Source organism: Dasypus novemcinctus, chromosome 2, assembly GCF_030445035.2.
Source record: "Dasypus novemcinctus isolate mDasNov1 chromosome 2, mDasNov1.1.hap2, whole genome shotgun sequence".
Lineage (NCBI taxonomy): Eukaryota > Metazoa > Chordata > Mammalia > Cingulata > Dasypodidae > Dasypus > Dasypus novemcinctus.
In genome coordinates, this window is record NC_080674.1 from 183,628,488 (window position 1) to 183,655,069 (window position 26,582).

General features: G+C 46.2%; 1 protein-coding gene and 1 long non-coding RNA gene across 2 annotated transcripts; one reads left to right on the forward strand and one right to left on the reverse strand.

The window, feature by feature from the left end:
- Positions 1-1,060: 1,060 nt before the first annotated feature.
- On the reverse strand, positions 1,061-2,894 carry LOC131274723 (uncharacterized). The gene is made up of 3 exons (XR_009181998.2): positions 2,787-2,894; positions 2,255-2,339; positions 1,061-1,549 (listed from the first exon to the last, which is right to left on the reverse strand). It is a non-coding gene; the product is annotated as an uncharacterized lncRNA (long non-coding RNA).
- BNIP1 (BCL2 interacting protein 1) lies at positions 2,658-14,050 on the forward strand. Its single transcript, XM_058282332.2, has 6 exons — positions 2,658-2,763; positions 5,305-5,397; positions 7,625-7,716; positions 10,687-10,788; positions 12,072-12,190; positions 13,452-14,050. Exons 1-6 carry the CDS (start codon positions 2,680-2,682, stop codon positions 13,646-13,648), a joined length of 687 nt encoding a protein of 228 aa, XP_058138315.1. The 5' UTR covers positions 2,658-2,679; the 3' UTR covers positions 13,649-14,050.
- The last annotated feature ends 12,532 nt before the right edge of the window (positions 14,051-26,582 follow it).

The following is a 26,582-nucleotide window of genomic DNA, read 5'->3' on the forward strand; positions in this document are numbered from 1 at the left end:
CAGTAAGGGGTGACATTCATTAATCCCCCAATAGCTCCTTTCCCATTGGGGACCTCAACTGCTACTTTGTACAGCCCAGTGAGGCAGGTGATCGTATCCATTTTACAAAAGGAGTCAGACTAGGAGATGACCCTTCCAAGACCCAGCTAATGTGACAGTCCCAACTCAAACTCCAGGTGGAAACAAGTCACACCTCTGAGGGGCCAGGCCAAGTCATAGGCAATATTTTAAAAGATAGCCGAGTAGGAGGGTGTTTTAGTTTGCCTAGGGGCTGCCAGTGCAAAGTGTCATAAACCTGTTGGCTTTTATGAGGACTCATTTAGGGTAAAATGAGACTGTGAAAAGTCCAACTCAAGGCATCATAAAAGGTGCTTTCTCACCAAAGTCAGCTGCCACGTGTTGAAGCAAGATGGCGGGTAATCTCTGCCTGATGTCTCCTTTCCTCTGGGCTTCCTCTCTGACTCAGCTGCTCCACTTCCCAATTTCAGCTGCAAACTGGTATAGTTTGTCTCTTCGGGCTGCCTATATCAGTCTCAGCTGTTCCTAATTTCTTGTCCTAATTTCAGCTGCATACTCTCAGGCTCATCTCTCCCTGGGGCCTCAGCTGTTTGAGCCTCATCAAAAGGCAGGATCACAAATGGCAGAGCTTTCTCTCCTGTCTGAGTGTCCGTTTATATCAGAGCCAGCAAGGGGGCAGGGACTCAACCTGAGTCCTGCCTCACTGGCATAGTGCAATAGAAAGCCCTACAGCCATCTTAAAAGGTAATCTAATTGAAAGCCCCTGCTGAATTTAATGCAATTGAAGGGTATCACACCCAGACGAATAGATTAGTTTACAATCTCTCTCTCTTCGGGATTTATAATTGCAGACTGCCACAGAGAGAATGGGCTTAGAATCTGAAAACCAGAAGGAACTACAATCAAACCTTAGCAAACATTAACTAAAAGCTAGTCTCAGAATCAGTAGGTAAAGGCAACTGGGGAGCAAAACAGCATTGGGAGTAGTCAGTGAGTGTATATGTCACTAGATGGTATACCTGTCCCACAAAGACAGCCTCTAGCAGGACTTAAAATTGAATCTCTTTGTTAGAAGGGAGCAATGCTTTCTTCTTTAGCTGCTGCCTAGAGATGCAATTTGGGAACTACTGCTGGCATTAGGAATTTCCAACAAAAAGCATGATGTGAAAGAGGCTCAAGGCCATATGGGCAGATCCCTTGCTTGCAGGCTTTCCAGCTTCTGTGCTGTCCTAAACAGGGAACTTCCATTTGGGATGCAAAACGTTGGCGTGGCTAAAAAAGGTCAGCCTCAATTTCCTCATGAGGTTTCAATCTTAACACATCACCAGGAATAAAGTTAGCGTGTAAGATTTGAATGGAAAGATATACCAAGTTCTTGAACAGAAGCAATCAACATCATAAAGCTGTCAGGCCTCCTAAGTGAAATTAAAAATGTAAGGTCAACCCAGTGAAATTTTTCAGCAGGATTTAAAAAACAAAGCTAAAGTTCACATGGGGAAAAATCAAAAACAAAAACAATAGCTGGAAGATGCTGAGGGAAAAAAAGAAATGGGATGTTTAGATCTAGCAGATATTTAAACAAAAGTATAATAATTAAAACACTTTCTCAATGAAGATACAAGTTAGGAGGAGATGATGAGATTTTTAAAATGTCCTTTAATATTATGTGCAGTTCTTTGCTTTAAAGTTACCCTTGTGTCAAAACCAGAACAACAACAAGAAGGAGATGCTGGCTAACTGATTTTAACAGGATTCACTCCCATTCAATCTCAGAAGAGCCTCAAAAGTCGTCCACCTGGCTTGATTTACAATTTTTTTTTAATGTATGATGGTCTTTATTTACAACTTTATTGACAAAAAGGAAGAGGGAAACATTTAAAACAGTTTAACAGGGCATTGCAGCTTATCCTGTTAGTTTAAAGAAGTTCCATTTTAAATGTCCATTTGACTAAACTGTTCAAAGATACAACACTGAACGTGCTGCATACGCAGTTTCCTTTATTAAGTACAGTATTTTAAGCAGTCGTCTCAATATATAAACACGTACGAAATCAAATCACTCATTAAAAACTGCATTAAAATGAAGGGGATTTTAAATTTAAATTTATGTTGTTCCTGGTAATAACACGATGAAAAAAATGGAAAAGCAGTTACATTTCCTACTTGACAGGATAGTTAACAATCATTTTCCGCAATGACTATTGTTTCAATTTATCATAAACTACTCTGAACTTACAATGAGATGTAGTCAAAGTCAGAAGAGGAGACGTAGGGGGAGTATTTTTTTGAGACGCGTAAGTCCTCCAAAATATTAGAATGACCTGCGAAAGAAGGGAAGAGATCAGTCATAAGCGTTCTTGATACTTCCTCTTCTCTTCCTCTCCGTTTTATTAGGGTTATGCCATGAGGAAAAGCTGATTTCCCCCACTTGTCACGGGGAAGTCCTGGTTTTTAAGGAATTCTGAACGAATGCCTCGGGCTTCTGTGCTGGACTTTCCGCGCAGACCTCGCCTCCCCACCCCGCCCTTGCTACTCGGCGCGGAGACTCCCGCTTGTCTCTAGAGGGCGCTGCCGCAAGAAGAAGCAGGGGAAGGAAGGAAAGCGGCCCAAAAACGCGTTGGAACTTGGGCTCTATCGCTGCCCGTAGCCGGCGTCCCCAACATGGCGCCTCCCCAAGATGTCCACGTCCGGATATGTAATCAAGAGATTGTCAAATTCGACCTGGAGGTGAAGGCGCTTATTCAGGTACTAATTTCCGTGAACCCTACCGGGCTCCGCCACCCCAGCCCAAGCTCCGCGGCCTCCTGCGCACTTGGCGGTCTCAGCCCCGAACTCTTCCACTTGGTCGAGTCTCCGAGGCCTTTGGCCCCGCCCAGTGGCCGGCTGTCCCATTGTGCTCATTTGGTCCCGCCCCCATAACCGTTGGCCTTGATCTTCCAATCGGGTGCCGCTGGCTTGCCCTCTTCCTGGCCACCCCTTTGTCTCCTGATCCGGTCACCTCTGTGTACACCGCCTCCCTTCTGGGGCCCTCGTTTGATCCCTCCCAAGGCTCCCTGGCTGTTGCTCCGCCCCTGACCACCTCACAACACACCTGTCACCCAGTTATTCCACCCCCACCCTCGGTGGCTGCTTGGTCTCGCCTTCCGGCGCCCTCCTTGGTCAACCACCTGTAGAGATTGGGAGGCCATTAGGGCTGCCCCCTGCCGGCCAGCCCCGTTGGCACTCAAGCCCATTTGACACGGGACGCACTGGATGATGAAACGAGTGTAGTCTGGACGGTACTTGTGATTTTGTAGAGGAAATCGAGTAAATCGTCAAGGCCTGGATCAGAAGGCAGATAGTGTCAAAACTGGGATCCAGACAGGAAAAGTCATCCTATGGAAGGGATCTTAGAGAGTCTCCACCTATGGATTTGACAGATTGGGAAATTGAGGTGCTTTGCCTTAAGCCAGAATCAGGGCCCTTAAACTCCCAGTTAAGGGTAGAGGGTGGTAATGCAATAAATCAGTTGACATAGACAAGAGTTAGGAATTTAGAAGTGGTTTCATAAGTTTAGCAAAAAGAAACCAGGAGTTTTACTTTTTTTTTTTGCTTTATTTGAAACCAGGAGTTTTAAACCTTAGTTTTAAGCAAATCATTTTCATTTTGAACAGACCTCTCTAAATATTAGATGTAGGCACTGGGTTTGCAACTAGCTGTAGCAAAAGTGAAGGAAAGTAGAGTTTCCCAGGTAGAAACCAAATTAGTGGTTTAGCATATGGTGCAAGGAAGTGTGATTTAATGAATAAGCTAGAAGACAAGTGACAAAGCTTGATGCAAACACTTAAACTTTTAAAGAAATTTTTTTACTTGATAAATTGTTGGTTAACAATACAATCATGCTTACCATACTGAATTCCCATACATGACCTGACCACCAAAACCTTACAATGTTGTGACACATTTATTACAAATGATGAAAGAACATTGTTATCATATTACTGCTACTTATAGTCCATAGCTTATATATGATGTTTTTTCCCACAAACCTTCTATTATTGTGCCATGTATTAGTATTTTCTACTTGTTAATAGTTGATGAGAGAACATTTTTATATTTGTACTGTTAACCACAGTCTGTTATTCACCACGAACACTTAGACTTCTTGAAAGTTCCTTCTTCCTTGTGTAAATTATGAACTTCTAAACCAACTCTAGAAAAATGACATCACCTAAATTGATTTGATCTTCTTTGATACTCTCTTAATATTTGAGAATTCTCTTAACAATTGAGAAAGATTGATTATAACTACATTTTTTTTTTTTAAGATTTATTTATTTATTTAATTTCCCCCCCTCCCCTGGTTGTCTGTTCTTGGTCTGCGTCTTGTTTCTTTGTCCGCTTCTGTTGTCGTCAGCGGCATGGGAAGTGTGGGCGGCGCCATTCCTGGGCAGGCTGCTCTTTCTTTTCACGCTGGGCGGCTCTCCTCACGGGCGCACTCCTTGCGCGTGGGGCTCCCCCACACGGGGGACACCCTTGCGTGGCAGGGCACTCCTTGCGCGCATCAGCGCTGCTGCATGGCCAGCTCCACACAGGTCAAGGAGCCCCGGGGTTTGAACCGCGGACCTCCCATATGGTAGACGGACGCCCTAACCACTGGGCCAAAGTCCGTTTCCCTGATTATAACTACATTTATTACACTCTTAACTATGTTCCAGTCACTCTACTAAGTGAGTAATGTGATGAGGATACTGAGGCATAGAGAATTTAAGTAAGTTTCTCAGTTACACAATTAATAAATTCTGAATGTCCGAAAAAAAATTCTAAATCTGCCCTTAAACATATCTGTAAACACTTTGATTCCTAATAGATGGTTTGTAAAAATCACACAGAAGGAAGTTAATCTTGTTATGTGATGCCAGAAATTTGAGCATCATGATTTTCAAGTTGGGAAGGTCTAAAATTATAGTAATGCTTTGGGATGTCCATTTTTGTTGGACATACAAGCTGCTTTAAGCCTTTCAAACAGGTCAGGTAATGTTTTGTTAAACTTTAGGAACTAATAAAAAGTCAAGCCAGAGTTGTGTTTCATTGTGTGCTTTATTATTATCTGCTCAAAATTAGTCTAAAAAGGCATGAGAAAAATGTAAATGATACTGTTTTTATTTGTGTTACAGAGGTAAACATCAAAGATCAGAATGAATTACCAGCCTTACTTGTGGTCTAGTCCACCTCACTGTACAGATGGTTTCATTTCATTTCCTTTCCTTTCAAGAAAGGCCTCCTGACCTCTTCAATGTCTCCTAGGATATTCGCGATTGCTCAGGACCATTGAGCGCACTTACGGAACTGAACACTAAAGTGAAAGAGAAGTTTCAGCAGTTACGGCACAGAATACAGGTGAGCGGCTGCAGACCTGAGATGCTAAGAATGGATAACAAGGGCCCACCTGTCTCCTTCCCCTCTTCCCTTGGTCCTGGCTGCTCAGGTGGACACAGGACCAGTGAGGAACACCCGATTAAAAACAAAAGACAACAATAAAAAGCCTGACAATGGGGGGAAAAAAAGAATGGATAACAATGAAGGGGACCGAGTCCTTGGACTCAGCTCTGCATGAATGGATGCTCAAGAGCTGCCCAGGTTCTTCATGTGCTAGCTGGAGTATAAAGGTTTAAACAGGGACGATGTCTCTGTACTAACCTACTATCCAGGTTAAAAACAAATACAAAAAAACAGCTTTTGAATGCAGAGCATCGTCATTTATGCTAACAAGTAGATTTGCTCAAGCAAATACCATGCAATGGGTTGGCTTAAACAATGGGAATTTTAAAAGGTCACTGTTTTTTAGGCCAGAATAAGTCCAAATCAAGGCATTATCAAGGTGATGCTTTCTTTCCAAAGACTGATGTTCTGGGTCTGGTGCTGGTCATCCTTGGTCCTGGGCTCCTGTCTCCTGGCCTGTCCCTTTTTTTCTGGGTTCCAGTGACTTTATGCTCCTGGCTGTTCCCTTTGTGACTTTCTCTCTGTCTGAACTTTTTTTTTTTAAGATTTATTTATTATTATTTCTCTCCCCTTCCCCGTGCCCTGCCCCAGTTGTCTGTTCTCTGTGTTTTTTTGCTGCGTGTTTTTCTTTGTCCACTTCTGTTGATGTCAGCAGCACAGGAATCTGTATTTCTTTTTGTTGTGTCATCTTGTTGTGTCAGCTCTCCGTGTGTGTGGCACCATTCCTGGGCAGTCTGAACATTCTTTCCCACTGGGCAGCTCTCCTTACGGGGCACATTCCTTGTGCATGGGGCTCCCCTACACGGGGACACCCCTGCGTGGCAGGGCACTCCTTGTGTGCACCAGCACTGCGCATGGGCCAGCTCCACACGGGTCAAGGAGGCCCGGGGTTTGAACCGTGGACCTCCCATGTGGTAGACGGATGCCCTAACCACTGGGCCAAGTCTGCTTCCCTGAAATTTTTTTTAAACAAATCAATTTTATTGATACATATTAATATAGCATACAGTTTATCTAAAGTGTACAATCAGTGGTATTTGGTAAAATCACATAGTTGTGCATTCATCACTTCCATCATGATTTTCATTATTTCAGTATTAATAAAACAAAAAAATAAGAAAATTCATCACCTCTCAGTCTCTTAATACTTCCCCTGCTGTACATATCTGCTATTTTTGGCTATTCTTGCACATTTATTTATTTATAAGCCATTTTATTGAGATATATTCACATACCGTATGATCTATCCAAAGTGTATGATCAATGGCTTTGAGTATAATCACAATGTTCTACATTCATCACCACAGAAGATTTTAGAACAATTTCATTACTCAATAAGAAAAACCTTACACTCCTTAGCAGTCTCCTCTCAATCCCTCTGTCTTTCCCCAGCCTTACATAATCACTAATTTCATCTTTATAAATTGATTTATATTTACATTTTATATAAATGGAATCATATGATATGTAGTATTCTGTGTCTGGTTTCTTTCACTTAGCATAATGGTTTTTTTGGTCTGATATTAACATCTTCTACTATTAACATACATTAGTTAAGTTTCAAAGAAAAACAGTCAAATGCAGTTTTGCCCATATTCATATTTTACATGGGATATTACTGTGCTATACATTCCCATGTTATATTTTTTAGCTTTCCTTTTAGTAGTATACATGACCTAACTTTCCCTTTAAACCACTATTAACACACATCCTTGTAACCAGTTCGGCACAAGTTAACCCTCAGCTTTCCATTCTCTAACCTCTGAATTTTATTTTGCTTATGAAGAACTCTGGTAATAGGATTAAGACCCATGCTGATTGAATTGAGCCCCACCTTAATTGAAGTCACCTCATCAAAAAGGCCCTACTTCCAATGGGTTCACACCCGCAGGGATGGATTAGGTTTAAGAATGTGTGTTTTTCTGTGATATATAGCACCAAACCACCACTCTTACTTTCTTGCAAACTCAGCTATATATTTAAAAGGATATTTGTTGTATGCTACCTAGCATTCCTAGGTATTGTTCCAGGAGGGTTGTTGTATGATCTCAACAGAAATAGAAGTACTTCTGCTTTAATATTGGCATTTACAATAATTTTAATATATAGCTATTTTCTCCCAAAGGAGCTTGAGCAGTTGGCTAAGGAGCAAGATAAAGAGTCTGAGAAGCAAGTTTTGCTCCAGGAAGTGGAGAATCACAAAAAGCAGATGCTCAGGTAGGCGGGGCCTCAGCCTCCTGCCGGTAGACTCTGTGGGGTCACTTGCTCCCCGTGAGGCATGTGCATGGGTTTGCCTAATAAACCTGGGTCAACGATGACTTAATTGTGTCATTATACACACAGGCTGGATGTTCTCACTACATCAGTAATTCTCAAAAGGGGAGGAAGCAGGGGGTGTGTGGGCAGGTGGAACTGTGTGTAGTTTTCAAATATTTAACATTATACTATAGTTTGTATTTTAAAAACAAAACATAAATGAATCCTTTTGGAACACAGAGAGTTCTTTGTTATCTAAGGATAATTGGTACCAGAAAAAAAGTCCACTGGAAGTGAATCTATCTTAGATAGAAATTTAGAACGTTTTCAATGGGATTTTGTTTTTTTAAATGAAACAAAAATGTCAATAAGCTCATCTTATGGTAATCAAAATTGAGGTTATATTGGCTCGTGTGTAATCCTTGCAGCTATGTGCTAATTCTTCATATTGGTTTAAAGGAGGTGTAACTTTTCCAACAAAATTGTCCACATAAACAGTGCCTTTCCTTTCATATTTGACTTTCACACCATGATCATAAAGAGGGTTATTGTTGAAAAATTTTGGAGGGCTCCATCAACTTTCCTGATCCTCTGGTATCTGGATTGTTCTCTCTTCAAACTCCTGCTGTGTCATCACCCTTTGGGTTTTCTTTTTGTTCTTGTTGATTGGTCTGACCCTGCAGATCTGTATCTGCTATGGCTTTGCTTCCAATTTCTCCAGCATCTTTCTCCCCAACAGCAGCTGTGTGTATAGCACTCATCCCTCACGGGGAGACTCGCAAAGGCATGGCCACTGTAGCAGCTGGAATGAGGAAGGTGGGACGTGTGAGTGGTGACCTGGTCATAGGTGGGTGGTTCATTAGCAGTCCCTTTATCTCATGATGACTTGGGCTTCCCATGCCACTGAGGGTACTCCAAGTATAAATTCTGGATTAAGTTACCCCAGACAAAATTAGCCTAGCATGGTTTCCAAAAAGATTGAGAATCACTGTTCATGATTTTGAGTAAGAGGACAGTAGAGAAAAAGCAGTAAATTTATATTTTGACAGTTGTATATTGAAACAGTAGTTGTGCTTGCCTCGGTTATCTTGCTTGCCACATTGTACAGTAAGTAGTTGTTTGCTAGTCTTCCTCCCCAATAAATGCAAGCCTCTTGAGGACGGTCACTGTCCTCATTTATCTGTGTACAAAAATACATGTACACAGGGCTGAAAAGGTTTGAAAATGTAGTTGTTTCTTTTTAAATATGAGTGTGAAGTGGCCTAGGAGTTGCTGTTTAGGGGTCAAAGAGCCTATTGGAAGACTTTCAGCACAGAGAATCTATTAGAAAACCACATTGTCAGTGCCTATACTGTACTTAATTTTTAAGTATTTCCAGGCCTCAGCACAATTGATCTGAACTGGCTGCATAAGAGTTCTGAGTGTGAGTTTGATTCTCCAAGGGGTGCAATTAGCTTTTATGTAATCCAGCACCAAAGGCTGCATTGTTGATCCCAGGGAATTGTCCACCAAATTCAAGTTGTTGCTCACAAGGGAAATTAGGTAAAAAATGTAAATAAGTGATATTAAACTGGGCCCTGCTGATGCAGTGTGTTTGTGTTGCCCATGCTCGGTTTGTCATATGTAAAGAGCAGCATGCTTCCTTACAAAATATTGAGACTGTCTTTTTTCTTTTTTTTTATGGATGATATATTGATAAGCCAATTATATCACTAAGCCAGTCCTTGATTCTTTTTGGTTCTTGCTTTCTTTTTTTTTTTGGTAAATATTTATTTATTTATTTATTTCTCTCCCCTCCCCCCCCACCCCGGTTGTCTGTTCTCTGTGTCTATTTGCTGCATCTTCTTCTTTGTCCGCTTCTGTTGTTGTCAGCGGCACAGGAATCTGTGTTTCTTTTTGTTGCGTCATCTTGTTGTGTCAGCTCTCTGTGTGTGCGGCGCCATTCCTGGGCAGGGTGCACTTTCTTTTGCGCTGGGCGGCTCTCCTTACGGGGTGCACTCCTTGCTTGTGGGGCTCCCCTACATGGGACACCCCTGCGTGGCATGGCACTCCTTGCGCGCATCAGCACTGCACATGGGCCAGCTCCACACAGGTCACGGAGGCCTGGGGTTTGAACCGCGGACCTCCCATGTGGTAGACAGACACCCTAACCACTGGGCCAAGTCCACCGCCATCGAGACTGTCTTTTTGTGGTCTTTCTCTTTCCTACAACATACATTAATTGAGCACCTAATGGGCCAGAAACTGTTCTAGATATTGGTGATACAAGATGACTGAGTTACGGTTCCTTCCTCAGGAGTACACCAACCAGTCACAAGTCAGAGCATTCCAAAGCCTCAGAGCAAACGTAACTGGAGGGAGAAATTACTTCACCAGGGGGTGTAGGAAAGGCTGAAGGAAGCAGCGAGGAGGAGTTGGTGTCCTCTGGTAGTTCCATCAGGGCCAGGCCATCCCACGCAGCAGCACAGCAGGAGCCGAGGAAGCAGAAACCTGAAAGCGCTCGGGTGTTTGGGGAACTTCAGGTCATTCAGTGAGGCTGATGGCCAGGGTGCTAAGGAGCCCCAGTGAGAGCCGGGAGGCTGGCTGGCCAGGGGCAGCCTTGAATGCTCCGGGGTTTGGACATCACCCCAAAGTCTAGAGCCCCGCAGGGCTATGAAAGAGGAGTGCCTGCAACCTCCTGGTTGCCTGGGGGGGTGGAGAGCCAGCTACAGGCACGAGAACAGCCGGGAGGCAACTGCTGGAGTCCAGGGGAGAGGTGTTGGTCCTCAGCTAGAGCAGTCACTGGGGCAGCCAAGTGAGAAAGTGGTAGGAGAAGGGGATGGACTCTCTGGCCTTCCTGTCCCTCCCTTTTGGGAAGGAAGAACTGCTAGACTTGGGAGTTGCAGCCTGGTGGAGTCAGCAGAAACTCACACATGACCCTTCTGATTCCAGCAATCAGACCTCGTGGAGGAAAGCTAATCTCACTTGCAAAATTGCAATAGACAATCTTGAGAAAGCAGAACTTCTCCAGGGAGGCGATCTCTTAAGGCACAGGTATGTATCCTTCAGCTGCTCTTGTTTCTGATACTAGAGGAGATAGCATTTAACAAGGGGTAAAACCCACCTTGGGGAGCCTCCTCTTGCTTTCAGCATAAAATTGGTGTTCAGTTTTATTATGTAAGTGACATTTCAAAAAATTTTTGAAAGAAATATATGCTTGTTTATAGTAAATTGGTAAAATAAAGTATGAATCATAAAATGGATATAAGCCAGATTCCTGTTACTCATGAACATTTTGTTTATTGCCTCCTATTTTTTTGTTTTGTTTTTAATTTTTACTGTGGTAACATATATACCACATGAAATTTCCCATTTTAACCACTTTCACGTATACATTTCAGTGACGTTAAATATATTCACAATGTTGTGCTACTATCACCAGCCTCCATTACCAAAACCTTTCCATCACTGCAAACAGAAACTCTGTGTCCATTAACTCCCGTTCCTCCTCCTTGCTCCCCGTAACCTGTAATCTACTTTCTGTCTGTATGAATTTGCATATCCTAGTCATCTCATATGAGTAAGCTCACACTATATTTGTCCCTTCATGTCTGGCTTATTCCACTCAATGTGATGTCTTCAGAGTTCATCCATGCTGTTGCATGTATCAGGACTTCATTCCTTTTTATGGTTGACCAGTATTCCCTTGTGTGAACAGACCACATTTTGCTTATCCACGCATCTGTTGAGGGACACTTGGGTTGATTCCATCTTTTGGCAATAGAGAATAATGCTGCTGTGAATACCAGTGTGCAAATATCTGAGTCCCTGTTTTCAGTTCTTTTGGATTTATACTTACAAATGGGATTGCAGGTCATATGGTAATTCTGTACTAGTCACGTTATTTTTTCATCCGTAATTTGTATAAAGTTGAAATGGTACCATACAGGAGCCTGCTGTTCTTCACTTAGAAGTCTTAAAGCACAAAATCTGCCTGTTGTTTTTAAAACTCTTTGAACCTCATTTTAACAGTGCATAGCCTTCCTTCGTGTTAACCACTCCACTGTTTGTGGGTGTTCATGTTTCCAGTTGTTCAGTATTCTAAACCACACACCAGGGCACATCTTAGAACAGAAGGCTTTGTCCACGGTTTGGCTGTTTCCTCTGAAGAGATTCCTGGGGATGGGGTTATTGGTCCAAAGGCATGAACATTTCTTTAGGCTCCAAGTGGGTACTAATTTGGTAGATTTAAAAAATGTGGGGTCTCGTTTGCATTTGGGTTTTCTTGCAGCCTGGCTTTTGCTGACATTCCTTCTTCCCCTTCTGTGAACTTTTAGGAAAACCACCAAAGAGAGCCTGGCCCAGACGTCCAGCACCATCACGGAGAACCTCATGGGGATCAGCAGGATGATGTCCCAGCAGCTCCAGCAGAGTGAAGAAGCCATGCAGAGTCTAGGTAAGCCGAGCCTGAAGCGGGCCCCTCCTCACAGACACGCCGGCTCCCAGCCCTTGCCCAGCACCTCCACTGGGGGCCGTCAGCCTCTGCTCACCTGAAGCTTCCTGATGCAGGTGGCTTCTCACTCCTGAGGTGACTGGACAGCTTGGTCCTGCCCAGAACAGGGATGTGCTGCTCTTGGTCCTCTTTGTGGTTATTTTGGTTGTACTAGAAGAGCCCCGCACCCCCGTCGCTGTTTCCTCAGCGCAAGCACTCCCTGGGGCTCGTGTGCAAGCGGAGGTCCCCAGGCCCCTTCCTGGAGAATTAGTGTTAGGGCTGGGAGTCTGGCAGGGATGCGTGTTGTCAGACACGTTTAGGAATCTTTGCCCCAAAAGATGTTCACAGTGTCCCCATTTTCTTTTATGGCCTTCTGAGATCCTCTAGTCATATCAGCAAATTAAATATGACTTATCCCCTCCTTTCTTACCATAAATGAAAATATTTCACATACATTCTTTTATACTTTGTCTTTTCACTTATTTCACTCCATGTGTTCGGTTGATACCTTACTATGCTTCATAGGAGGATCTCACCACATAAACCTTTTTCCCCAAGTATCAGGCCCAGATACCTGCCCCCATAAATAAATCTGACTCCTGCGCACAGCAAGCCCTTAAGGGACCTGTGCCTCTTCTGTGGCTGGAGCCCAGGTGTCGCGTCTTTAAAGCTATAGGCACTGCCCTCCGACTGAAGGACTGGTACGTGTGAGGGCTGGGCCTTGTCCTTTTGTCATCCCACCAAGAGCAGATCTGACCACTAGGTGTCCTGGCAGGATGAACCACACAGGCGACTCTTGGCTAAATACAGCGCGCCCAGTGCCTGTCCAGCCTTGCTCCCGTGATCGCCTGGGCTGGTTCAGTGGGTGCTGCCTCCCTTCAGCAGCACCTGGCTGCTCTGGAAGGCGAGCATGGCTATATGGAAAGGAGCCCTCTGCTGCCCTTTTCCCAGGGGATGTCCATGTTCAAGGACTCCCGGGTACGGCCCTGTGATTGTACACAAACCATATCACTCTGGGGCCGGCGGGGACCTGGGGAAGTGTCTCTCCTGGTTCCATCCTCATTTTCTGCTCATCTGAATTATCTCCATTCACGTGCTTTTCTTCTGGCTCAGAGGAGCTTGCTTCGAAAGGCAGTGGTTTTTATCAGCAGCCCAGCCCACAGAGCAGGGCCTTTGGATTGTGCCGTGCGGTCTCTGAGTCAGGCTCCCTCCTCTTTTGTTACAGTCAATTCTTCACGAACTATCTTGGATGCAAATGAAGAGTTTAAGTCCATGTCGGGGACCATCCAGCTGGGACGGAAGCTTATCACAAAGTATAACCGCCGGGAGCTGACGGACAAGCTTCTCATTTTCCTTGCTTTGGCCCTTTTTCTGGCTACCGTCCTCTATATCGTGAAAAAACGGCTCTTTCCGTTTCTGTAGATCTGAGGGCCTCCAGGGGCCGTCCGTGTTCCTGAGCACTAACCCAGGTTGCCACGCGGAGCCACGCTCCAACTCCCCAGATTGCTCCAGGTGGTCAGCGGGTGGGGTGGAAACAGCACCGTTTTCTGCAAGTGGGCAGCCTGCAAAGGGTGAGCAGAGCGTCGGGGCAAGGTCTGTCATAGGGACTCCTCCAAGGACACAGGGACCCCATCGGGCACTTCGGGGGCTGCTGTGTCGAGCATTGAGAGGCCAGCTTGGGTCCTGAAGCCCCTCCTCTCCTCTCCCTCTCGTGCTTGGCCTTCAAAGCCAGATGTGGTGGAGGGAAGAGAGAAGGGGTGGGAAGGATGACAAAAACTCATGTCCATTCCTTGAATAAACTTGACTTTATTTAACAGAATGAAATGCATTTCGTTTAAAAAGGTTTCCCCCAGGGAATTTACGTGTCCCTTTTTTTTGATGTCCAGATTTCTAGGACCATGAACTTAGATTACTTATTGGTTCAACAGAGAGTTACTAAGCAACTACCATATTCAGTGTGATATACACTGCTGAACGTTCCTAATGCATTGGTAAACCAAAGAGGTTCCTCGCTCAAGGAGCCACAGGAACAAGACCCCATAGACGAGAAGAGAAGGAAGGAGGAAAGCAAACAGCCCACACTGGAGGTGGTTCACGCCGGCATCTGGAAGCGCCAAGGCAGACGGCCTTCTCCTCTTTCTGCACATCGCAGCCTGGCCAGGCCTGCGGGTGTGCAGTGGCCAAGTGGCTCTGGCTCACGCCTTTCTCTTTGAGGTCTAGAGCTAAATATAATCAAGGAGAGGGAAGACAGTGAAAGGCTGAGGCCTGTCTGGGCCTGAGTTCTCTTGAGGCCAGGGGGACAGGGCCCAGGCTAGGCCAGGCCTGGAGGTGTTAGTGTCTCCTTGTGCCGCAGGCCCGGCTGACCTCGCCCTTAAAATCCCAGCCTCCTCCCCTATTTATAGCCGCAGAGGCCCAGGGAGGGGCAGTGTGGAGGCCGCAGGAAAGTGGAAAGAACGTGGGCTTTGGACCTGGTTCAGACTTGGAGTTGAGTCTTGGCTGTCCTACTACCTGACCACATGGCCTTGGGCAAGTCACCTTGCCTCCCCAGTCCTCAGTTTCCCCATCTGCAAAGTGGGGGGTGAGAGTCCATATAGACCCTCATAGAGTTCATTTGAGACTTAAACAGGAGTATATGTAAAGTGGCAAGCACGGCTCTTTTCTGACCGAGCCTCCAGTGGGCTTCCAAAATGCTGCCCCCGTCCCCCGGGCTCTGGCTTCTGAGCTTCCCTGCAGTAACCAGCCTCGGGGCTCCAGGGAAGGCCGGGCCAGGCATCAGAAACTCTGTTTAGATCTGTTGGAGCAAGGAGACAGTGTCAGCAGTGAAGAAGCAGCAGGCTATCACGGGACCATGTTTACGAGACTGGCTGCACGCTTCAGACAAACTAGCATAAAGTCTAGGTTCTGGGTTACAGTGTAAAGTCTATATATGCAAGTTTTATACACTGTCTGATACACACACACACACACATATATATCACCCTTAAACAATTTCCAGCCCCAGAAGACAGTACAAGTTGTGCGCTCATGTGTCTTATTTATAGTCAAATAAAAGCTGAGAATAAAGCACAGATGGGAAATTCCCACTCAGATTCCAGCTGTAAGTGCAGCAGATGGATGTTATCAAGTTAGGATCTTCTTGTCTTAACATTTTTCTGTACTACTTCCCGCTAATTGTCAACATCCTCTTGCAATATGGAAACGTGTGGGCTCTGTACTCCCTAAAAAGCCTCCTTTGACACTTTATTCCTCCTTTTTGCCTCCTGAAAATAGGCTTGAATCTGACCCATTTTGAAATGTCATGGGTAAACCTTGCAGCCCCCATCAGCCTGCATGGTGGCTGTGCAGGAAGCGCCACGCCACGTTCAGCCATGCGAGGGCAGTGTCCACTTCTCTCTCTGGGCTTGCAGGGTGTGTGATTCTCTCTCAACCCCTTTTAAAATGCTTTTAGGGTCTTTATTATTATCATTATTCTTACAGCCAACACATTATATAAATATACCAAACTTATCTCTATCTTGTTTTTGGAAGATGTTTCATAAATGACCATAATTTTTACTGTTAAACAGTAGAGTAAGTGTGTAGTCTACTTTTTTTTTTTTTTTTGAGGTACTGGGGCCAGAGATGGAACCCAGGACCTTGTACGTGAAAAGCCAGCCCTTAGTCACTGAGCCACACTGGCTTCCCTGAATTGGGTTTTTGTTTGTTTGCTCATTGTTTGTTTGTTTTTAAGAGGCGCCAGGAACTGAACCTGGGACCTCCTGTGCAGGAAGCAGGCGCTCAATAGCTTGAGCCACACCTGCTCTCGTCTATATTTTGATTAGCTGATGGTCAAGGACTTTATAATTATAGAATAGCCAAGTGGCCATCAAGATTTCTTCATTCCAGAAGTTTTTACTAAGCACCTATTACTTGCCAGGTGCTGTGTTAAGAATGCAACAGTGGACAAAACAAAGATTCCCTGTTATCATAGAGCTTATAGTGTGGGGGAGAATGGGCAGATGATAAACACTTAACATAGTGAATAAGTAAGTTAGAAAACAAGTCTGGGAAGGAGTAAATAACAGATTTTCCGTGTTTTTTTTATTTTTATTTTTATCTTTTTGTTTCTTTTTCTGGGTTTCCCCCTTTTTAAATTTTAGAAGTATTAATGCAGATCTGCAATGTGGAAGTGGGGCAGGTTTGCAATATTAGGTGGGGTGACAGAGTTGACTTTATTCTTAATTTGAGGAAAGTGACTTGAGGTGGGAGCAGAGTGGAGGAAGAGAAGTTATCCATGTGGGTATTTGAGGGAAGAAGGTTCTTGAGAGAGGGAACGCTAGCGTGCCAGCCTGCAGCGGGAGCAGTGCGGTGGAAGCAGAGTGCGGTGTCTGCTTGCGGGGGGAGGGGAGGGGAGAAATAGAAAGGGGGGCAAGGTCCTGGAAGGTCTTGTGGGTCGTCAGAAGGACTGCCATTTACCCTGAGGAAAATGAGGAGCCCCTGGAAAGTTCTGAGCAGAGGAGTATGTTGATAACAGAGCTACGAGGCCAAGGGCTGAGCAGGGCGGAGAGCAAGGAGGATGCTTGTCGTCATCGGGTGGCAGGCGGTGGTGGCTTGTATCAGGCCGGTTGCCGTGGAGGTGGTGAGAAGTGGTCATGTTCTGGATGTATTTTGAAGATAGAACCAACAGGACGGGATTTTTTGAAGGAATGGATGACATTACCTAAGAAAACAGAGCAAAGATGATGAGCTTTTTGGCCTAAGCAATGGAAGGAGGGAGGTCAGAAGTCTGGATTTGGACATGTTAGGTTTGAGATGTCTGTTACACACCCAAGATGAGATGCCAGGCAGTTAGCTTTGAAAGTCTGGAGTTTGGGAGAGCAGTCAGGACTGGAGATAGAGATTTGGAAGTGTGACATAGAGATGGAATTGAAAGCCGTGAGGTGGATGCACTCACCAAGGGATTTGAGGGAAGATAAAGAAATAAGGGCACAGAGAAAAGAGGAGCCAGCAGAGGAGACGGGACCAGAAACACCCTTTTTAGGGATACTTCTGGGCGGGGGCCAGGGGGGGGCTGTCTAGCTTTTCTTTTTTTTAAAATATATTTATTTTTAAAAGATAGAGTATGTAAAATGTTACACAAAAGAACACAGGGGATTCCACACGCCCCACTCCCCACACCTCCCACCTTTCCCCGCACTAACAACTTCCTTCATCAGTGTGGTACATTTATTGCAATTGATAAACACATTTTGGAGCACTGCCACACAGCATGGATTACAGTTCATATTGTAGTTCACACTCTCTCCCACTCCATTCTGCAGGTTAAGGCAGGATATATAATGTCCTGTATCTGTCTTTGCAATTCCAAATCCTGAAAATGCCCCCATATTACACCTCTTTTCCCCTCTCCCTGCCTTCAGCAACTCCAGTGGCACAGTCTCCACATCAATGATGTAATTTCTTCCATTGCTGAAATCACAATAAGTCTATAGTAGAAAACCAGTAAGTCCACTCTGGACTTTTATTCCCCAATCCTGAGGATTCTGGCATTGCGGTACCCACTCCACCTCTAATTGAGAGTGTGCTTTGACCCCGTATGGCTGATGGATGACACTCTCTTGTTTGCACTTATAGATTTTCTCAGTTCCTTGTTATGGTGGTTGTCCATCCTTACCTCCCTGTTAGTTGTCCTGAGTGAGTCCAATGAACTGGAGAGTAGGTGTTGCAACTCCACTGAGGCTCAGGGCCCAGCTGGCACATGGACAGCCCAGAGATTCAAATCTCTTGGACATATACCTACTAACTCCAGCACCAACTATAGGTTCAATAAAAGAGACAGAAGAGCCATGGGTAGAGAAGTCACACCAACTCTTTCACACTTGGGAGCACAAACTCCAAAGTAGGGCCCACTGGCAAGGCACCAAAGTCCAGAGCTATCTGCCATGATCATAGGACCTGGGTGTCTCTGGAGCCCTCAGGAGCCTCACCATTTGGGGTAGTATCTACTTTGTCTATGAGATCCTGCTGAGACATGCATAAGCGTTACCTCTCTGATGACCTCCCAACTCATTGCAAGTCTCTTAGCCAGATAAACTCACTTGTCTTTACCATTTCCCCCTCTCATTCAAGGTCTTTTTCCAGTTGCATCACCAGCCAGTGGTTGGTAGTAATCCCTCGGTGCCAGGGAGGCTCATCCACGGGAATCATGTCCCATGTCTAGCTATTCTTTTTTTTTTTTTTAAGATTTATTTATTTCTCTCCCCTTCATCTGCTCTCTTGTGTCCATTTGCTGTGTGTTCTTCTGTGTCTGCTTGTATTTCATCAGGCAGCACCAGAGATCTGTGTCTCTTTTTATTGCGTCATCTTGCTGTATCAGATCTCCATGTGTGTGGCACCACTCCTAGGTGGGCTGTGTTTTTTGCACAGGGCAGCTATCCTTGCATGGGGGGCACCCCTACATGGGGGCATCCCTGCATGGGACAGCACTCCTTGCACGCAGCAGCAATGCACATGGGCCAGCTCACCACACGGGCCAGGAGGCCCTAGGTACCAAACCCTGGACTTCCTATATGGTAGGTGGATGTCTATCAGTTGAGCCACATCCACTCCCTCTAGCTGTTCTTTTAACCCCCAAGAAAGGAGACATTGTGATCTTTAAGAATCTATATTTTTCTATCATCATCTTCATCATGGTCATCATTTCAAAAGCATCATTAAAAGAATCATCAGGGAAGCGGATGTGGCTCAGCTGATAGAGCATCCACCTACCATGTGGGAGGGTCCAGCGTTCGATACCCAGGGCCTCCTGACCCAGGTGGTGAGCTGGCCCAGGCGCAGAGCTGTCAGGCGCAAAAGTGCTGTGCCATGCGGGGGCACCTCCATGTGGGGATGCCCCATGCTCAAGGACTGCGCCCTGCAAGGAGAGCCGCCCCGGGTGAAAAAAGCTCAACCCGCCCAGGAGTGGCGCCGCACACATGGAGAGCTGACGCAGCAAGATGACGTAACAAAAAAGAGACACAGTTTCCCAGTGCCACCGAGGGTGCAAGCAGACACAGAAGAACACACAACAAGTTGTCAAAGAGAGCAGATGGCGGAGTGGGGGGGCGGGGGGAGAAATAAAATAAATCTTAAAAAAAAAAGAATCACCAAAGTATCAGAGTAGCACCAGGTTCCTTCCTGCTCTGTGTTAGACACCTGAGATCTGCACATAAGTATGAGCCCGTCCCCGCTTAAAGACAATATAAAATGGCAATAGTGCCAGCCCATCTGGGGCCAGAGAGGATCTAGGGGAGGAAAGAGCCCCCGTGATGGGAGAGAACATGGAAGAACTTGCTCTCACCTCGAGCCACTGCTCTGTCTCTTCTTCCTATTTACTGCCAAACTTCTCAGAGGACAAGTCTTCCAGAAATCTCCATTTGCTCACCTCCCATTCCCCAGTCCCTCTCAGTCCTGCCTCTGCTACCAGCACCTGGCAAAAGCCAGCTTGTTTAGCTGCCACTTACCTTCAGGCTGCTAGTCTGAAGGGCATTCTCACTCCCCACCTGCCCTCATCTCTCAGCAGTTGTTGACCTTGTTAAGCACTGGTTCTTTCCAGAAACCCTCCCCTGTTGTCGTGGCACCACACTCCCTTGTTTCCCACCTTGGTTCTCTGGCTCCTCCTCCTCAGCTTTCTTCATTCCTCTTCTCTTCAGCCTTCAGTGTTGGCTTCGATCTTGTTCCCTCTTCGCCTGCCGTAAGTTCTCTCCAAGGCAAGGTCAGCCATGCCCTCTCAGATTTATCGATCAGCTCTAGGATGATCCTCAATCATTCCAAAGCTGTGTCTCCAGTGCAGTCTTCTCAGGTGAGCTCCAGGCTTTCCTCTAAGCCTCAACCTTAACCTGTTGGTGATCTCCCACCCCAGAGCCTGGCTCTTCAATAGGCTTCCCTGTCTTCCCTGACCCACCTCCCGTCGCTGTCCCTGACACCTTCCTCTCCCCTTTGCCAACCCCCCAGATCCACGCTTGGTAGATCTCTGAATACCTCTTGGGTCTCCTGCTTTCTTTCCTCTGCTCCCATCCTAGCCTGAGCCACCATCATCTCTTCCCTGGGTGACGGTAACAGCTTCCTGTCTGGTCTCCCTCAATTCCTTTTCATTCCCTTCTAAACTGGTTGCCACACAGCGGCCAGGATGATGTTTTAAAATTCAGATATGCTCATGCCAGTTCCCACTGGAGCCACTGCAAAGCCTGCCACTTGCTCTTAACTCAGCGTGGCCCCCAAGGCCCTGTTGGTCTGGCCTCTCTGCCTCATCCCACACCACACTCTCCCCTGCCCACCGCCTTCCTGCTACAGGGCCTTTGCACATGCTGTGTCCTCTGATGGCCCATGCTCCTCCAGGGCACACCTGGCACCAAGATAATGCTTACTCATCCTTCCCTTCCCAGCTCCAAGGCCACACCTTAGGGGTGCCTCCCCTGGCCTCTGACTCGGGAAGATCACCCCAGTGCACAGCCTTTTTCCTTTTTGCACTTACTGCCATCACAGTTTCACCCCTAATTGAGTAGTTATTTGATTGTGTCCTCCCTTCAGCCTAAGGTGCTCAAAGGTGGCATCTCTGTCTGAGTGGCTCCCAGCATCAAGCCCAGTGCCTGTCTCACTACGGCATCTCAGCAAATTCTAGTTGACGACTGGCATGAAGATGGAGCTGGGCCTGCAGGAGACCCAGTGGGGAGGGGCTGAGATGTTCCAGGCCGGAGGTTGCCCCCAACCCCAGGCAGGCCCTGGAAAAAGCCACTGAACTGTGGACCTCTGTCTTGCTTGGACTGATGGTGGAATAAGACTGGCCCTCAGAGGCCTCAGGGGTGTTACAGAGACTTGTGGTGGCAGTGACGTCCACCGAGGTGGCCTGAGTGTCCCCACAGAGGACCCCAGCCTGCGGCTGCGGCCGGGGGCTCCGTGGTTCAAACCCAATTCTGATCAGTCGTCAAAGGCCTGTCTCCTCCCACCACCACCTCCTCGCCCTGCTCCTGGGTCCCTTGTCCCTTCGCCAAGCCCATCTTGGAACCCCTTTCCCATCAAACCAGGAAATGAGACTTCGCTTTATTTCAACCGATGTATGTCAGTGTGGTTCTGAAAAGAAGGCATCAGCACATTACGCTGCTGAACTAGGTGGCCAAAAAGGCCCTGCTGGGGGCAGTTTCTCAGGGTGGCTCAGTTTGGAGAAGCTCCTGGGGGGAGTGATGGTGAAATGTGTTCTGTTTTCCTCCTGGTGGTCTTCAGAGCATTTGCTCAGGCTGCGGCAGGCTGTGTTTATTCCCTAAACAAGGGCAGAGTAAAAATAGCTGTGGGCTAATCTAAGAGATACGGGACAGGAGTCTCAGCGGTGCTGCCAGCAGCGCAGGGCTGCAGCCTGGGGAGGGGCGTGGAGGGGTGTTATCCCCCATCCTGTCCCCGGCACCCTGGCCAGGCCACCCCACCAAGAGCCCCAGGGCCCCAGGGTCAACTTGCACTTAAAAAAAAATTATATTTTTAAAAGAAATTTTAGATTATATAAATGTTACTTCAAAAATATAAGGGATTCCCATATACTCCATCCCCACCTCTCCCCCTCCCCCCCCCCCCCGTTTCCCCCATTAACATCCCTCATTACTGTGGCTCATTTGTTACAGCTGATGAACACACACTGAAGCACTGCACTAACCATAGTCTATAGCTTACATTATAGTTTGCTCTTTGCCCACATAATTTTATAGGTTTTGGCAAAATGCATAATGGTCGGTGTCTGTCATTGCAATGTCATACAGGACAATTCCAGTGTCCCCAAAATACCCCCATGTTACCCCTATTCTTCCTTCTTCCTCCCCTCAGAACCTCTGGTGGCCACTGCCTTTAGATCAATGCCACAAGATCTTCCATTGCTAGAGTGAATCTCCTTTGGTTCATAGTTACATTCTACCCTTATGCCTGTTTATTCCTCAGTCTTGAGGATTTGGAGATGGTGATGCCCATTCTGCTTCTGATTGAGGGGTCTTGGATCCCTTGGGGCAGATGGATGGAACTATCTTGCTTGCAGTTGTAGATACTTGCTCTCTTAAGAGGCCATGGTACAGTGCTCAAAACTGTGGCCTCCGACTGGCCTCTAATCGTACTCTTCCTGGCCATGTGCCCCTAGGTATGGGGTCACCACCTTGTTGGTTCCTCATCTGCAACACGGGGACAGTGACCCTACTGCCCTCTTAGGGGCATTGGGAGGGGGGGGGTGTAAAAGGAGTGAAGGCCCGCAAAGAGGAGGGGAGAAATAAATAAAATTAATCTTTAAAAAATATATATACAATTAATTGTAAGCAATTATCATAAGATCCAATTGCAGGACTTGGTAAGGCGTTTACATACATTTCACATAATGTTTGAGGGTGGATTATGCATCCTTTTTTCTTTATTCTCCAAGAAAAATGAGATCATATTGTACGTATTGGTTTTTTTTTTCACTCTTACAAATGGCATTATTGAGGTATGGTGGATGTATAATAAACTGCACATAATTAAACTATACAATCTGATGAGTTTTGACCTTTGTATACCACCAGGGTCAAGGTAGTGAACATACCAATTATCCCAAAAGGGGTTCTCGTGACCCTCTGTAATCTACCTGCCCTCACTGCTCCCCCCACTGCCACACACTGTCTCCAGACAACCACTGGTCGGCTTTTTATCACTACAGATTAGTTGGCATTTTTGAGGATTTCATATAAACCGATCATGAACAGTATACGATCTGGGCGTGACTTCTTTCACTCAATATAATTATTTTGAGATTCATTTATGTTGTTTCATGTGTCAGTAATTCATTCATTTTCATGGCTGAGTAGTAATTCTGTTATCTGGATATAATCACCTGTTGATGGACATGACTTATTGCCAGTTTTTGCTATTACAAGAAAAGCTAATATGAATATGCATGTACAGGTATTTATATGGACACACACTTTCATTTCTACTGAGAAAATAGCTAGGAGTACGTTGATTGGGCCATATGGTTATAAATATTTCTTTTAACTTTTAAAGAAACTGTCAAACTGTTTTCCAAAGTGGTTGCACCATTGTACATTCCCACCAACAGTGTGAGAGATTCCAGTTACTTCACGTCCTTGTCAACACTTGTATGGCCAGCCTTTTAAATTTTAGCCATTCTGGTGGGTGAGCAGCACTTATTCATTATGATTTTAATTTGCATTTCCCTAATGACTCAAGATTATTGTGTGCTTATTTGGTAAGTGTCCTAGAGGGGCTCCTGGGACCCCAGGGAGCCCATCCATATATCTTCTAGGGTGAGGTGTCTAGTCAAATCTTTTGCCCTTTTTTTTTTTGCTTGAGTTGGTTGTTTCCTTATTGTTGAGTTGTAAGTGTTGAGTATTCATTGGATTTTTCATTACTTTCGGTCAAAATCTTTTTAACTAATACACAACCTCTGTCATCAGCTTCTTACATATCCCCAAAAGCAGGCTTGACATTCAGCTGGGATGTAGCAACACAGCATGTCTGCCAGCCTCCCTGCCAAGGGGCGGTGCCCGGCTCCACCAATTGTTAAATATTTTGAATGTTGCTCTTGTATTCAAGTATATATGAGTGAATTTATCAGTATAAATAAATATATGTACACATAGGTATGTATAAAATTATACAAATGAAAGAATCCTCTGTGCACAGCTTTGCACCTTCAACAACATATCTTGGTGGTCCCCCATTTCAGTACCCCAGAGCTGCCCCATTCTTTTGCCTGGCTATTCCTCTGTGGGGACACACTCCAAGTAATTTGATCTGTGCCCTATCTTTGGATATCTAGTTTCCAGGACAACTTCATTTTTTTAATGCATCTTACTCCATGATGCATTTAACCAACTCCGTAATTCAAGAGGGAATTTCAGTTATTAACCTTTTCCCCCTGCCGTTTCAATAATTCTTGGTTAACATCCTCAGACATCTCTCTTTTCTCCCCACCTAGGCCATTCCATCAGGCTGTTTGCTAACACTGGGGACATGGTGAGGGTGAACAGTCACCATCCAGTCACTCTCTGTGGATTACAGTAAGGCAGCTCATGATTTGTACTAAGATTTTGGAGAGGCAGCAGTGTATGGAGCAAAGAGTAGGCACAAAATATGGGCAGAAAAGCGTATTTCACGACTTGGTTTTCACATTTCTGAGCTGTGTGATCTGAGGAAGTTGTGAAACTTCTCTGAGCCTCAGCTTCACTCTGCCATACTTAAAAAGGGCCTAACACCGTATAGGGTTTGGGGGAATTAAATGGAAAAAAAAAAAAAAAGCTGTGAAGGCATTTCATATGTTAAAAGGGGGTGACTATAAATCTAAGGGTAGGGGTTTGTTTGTTTTTTAGTTTTTACTCAGTCATAAGTGTATGTCTGTGTTTGGTTTGGTGGTTTATGAGGACTTGCTCTCAAGCCAAAACATATAATGAGCAAGAGACACTGGAGTATGGTTACCTTCTCTGCACTGTGCCCCTCCTCTCTGGAAAGCTGAGCTCTCCCTGATAAAGACAAATAACCAATCTGAAAAATGGGTGCTCTCTGGAGCAAGTGGTCCCTGCTCCCCACTCCCTGCCGAGAGGGCCAACCTGCACCAGCCCGGAGTTTATAAACGCCGCCGTTTACTGCAATTCAGTAATGAAGCCTGACTGTAAAGCTCGCAGAAGCCGGGAACCTGAGCAGCCCCACGGCCTCTCGGAACAGGGCAGACAAGCAGGGGTCCATCCTGACGGGGCACAGCTCTCCAGCTCACGATGGCACTACCAGGTGACAAGCACGGAAAAGTCCCCCAAAGGCCGGGCGAGCGGCACCTGACCTCAGGCAGCATGGCCAGGCTTTTACTGGATCCTTTCCCAAGCAGAGCCCCCAGGGACTCTGGCGCGTCTGGAGAGGGTGCGGGGGAGCCGAGGCAGGCGATCTGCTGGCCCGAGCCTGGCTGCTGCCCGAGCCAGCTGACCTGCGGCCAGACTCTTCTTCCCAGGGGAGCGCGGGCCTACTTCCCTCGCCCTTCCGAATGGGCGTCTCTGCCCTGTCGGCCTGTCCTGCAAGCTGCTTGTCAGACAGCCTGTGTGGGCCCCTGGGGACCCCTGGGAAGCCCTGGGAGGCTGGCTCGGCGTGTGCGTGGGGGGTGCTGGGAGTTTGGGCTCAGACCAAGGCAGGATGGTCGCTTGCAGGAAGCCCCCCAGGTGCCTGGGGTGGTGGTGGGAGTCAGGAAACACAAGCTGGCAGGCATGAGGACAGGAGGCTCTGCCTCACTTGAAATCCACAGGGAACTCCAGCAACACGATCCCACGTCCTCCCACCAGAGTGGCAACCAGTAAAAACACGGCATTATTTGGTGTTGGCAAAGGCGTGGGTGACTGGGAACAAGCAGCCCTCAATATCCAAATCCTGACGTTTGCTGGATAGTGAATTTTCAGAGGACAGCGTCTATATATATTCCTTTCTTTCAAAGGGGCAGACAGTGCTGCATTTCCAGTTCCTCCAAAAACCCCAGCCTATCACCGTGCCGCCTTAAATCCCTGTGTACACAACTCAGAAAAAATGTCTGCACAATATGAAACATGTAAACAAATGTTTTCACTCATAGTGGGTGTGTGCGTGTTCAAGACAAATTAACACCATACAGTATCAAATACAAATGACATTCTCCTTGCTCCTCTCCTGGCTTATTTATTCTTCTTTGTCACTTCCAACTCCTTTTCTAGGCCTCTTTAACTATACGCCTTCTTCAGAAGCTGCTCTACTTTTTAAAAAAAAACATTTTCACTCTGTTTTGTGGAGTGTTTAATATGTTCACCTCAACACACTCAAACACTGTGATCATGGACAGCCCCCCTGAAGAGCTGGGACTTGACCTTGCTCACCCAACATCCTCTGGACTGCTGTGCAGCTGATGTTTTGGCTGGCACACGTGCGTGCATTCACCAGAGCGCCTTTTCTGCTCAAGCAGTGAATTTGTGGTAAAAATGTTTGTGAGGCATCAGAGCGGCTGACACCTGCCCCTTCATTCCCCTCTGGGCGTGGAACCCCTGAGCAATTGGGCACTGACCACCAAGCTGTAAAGTATACATCCCTTTCGCCAAGGGAATCCCACTACTGGGCATCTCTGCAAAGAAATCCTTGCAGGTGCACAAGAAGAGGCACGGGCAGCGCTGAACTGGCAAAAAAAAATCAGAAGCAACCTGAATGTCCTTTCACTGGGGACACTGGGAGCTCTTCAGTACCCTTGCCCAGTCATACTATGGGATGCCAGGTAGAGCAAGAGAGCAGGAGGCAGTCTCTCCATCTGTCCACGAAGGCTGCAGAGTAAAGAAAGGGCACTGCAGAACCAAACTGAAGGGAATGAAGCGTTTAT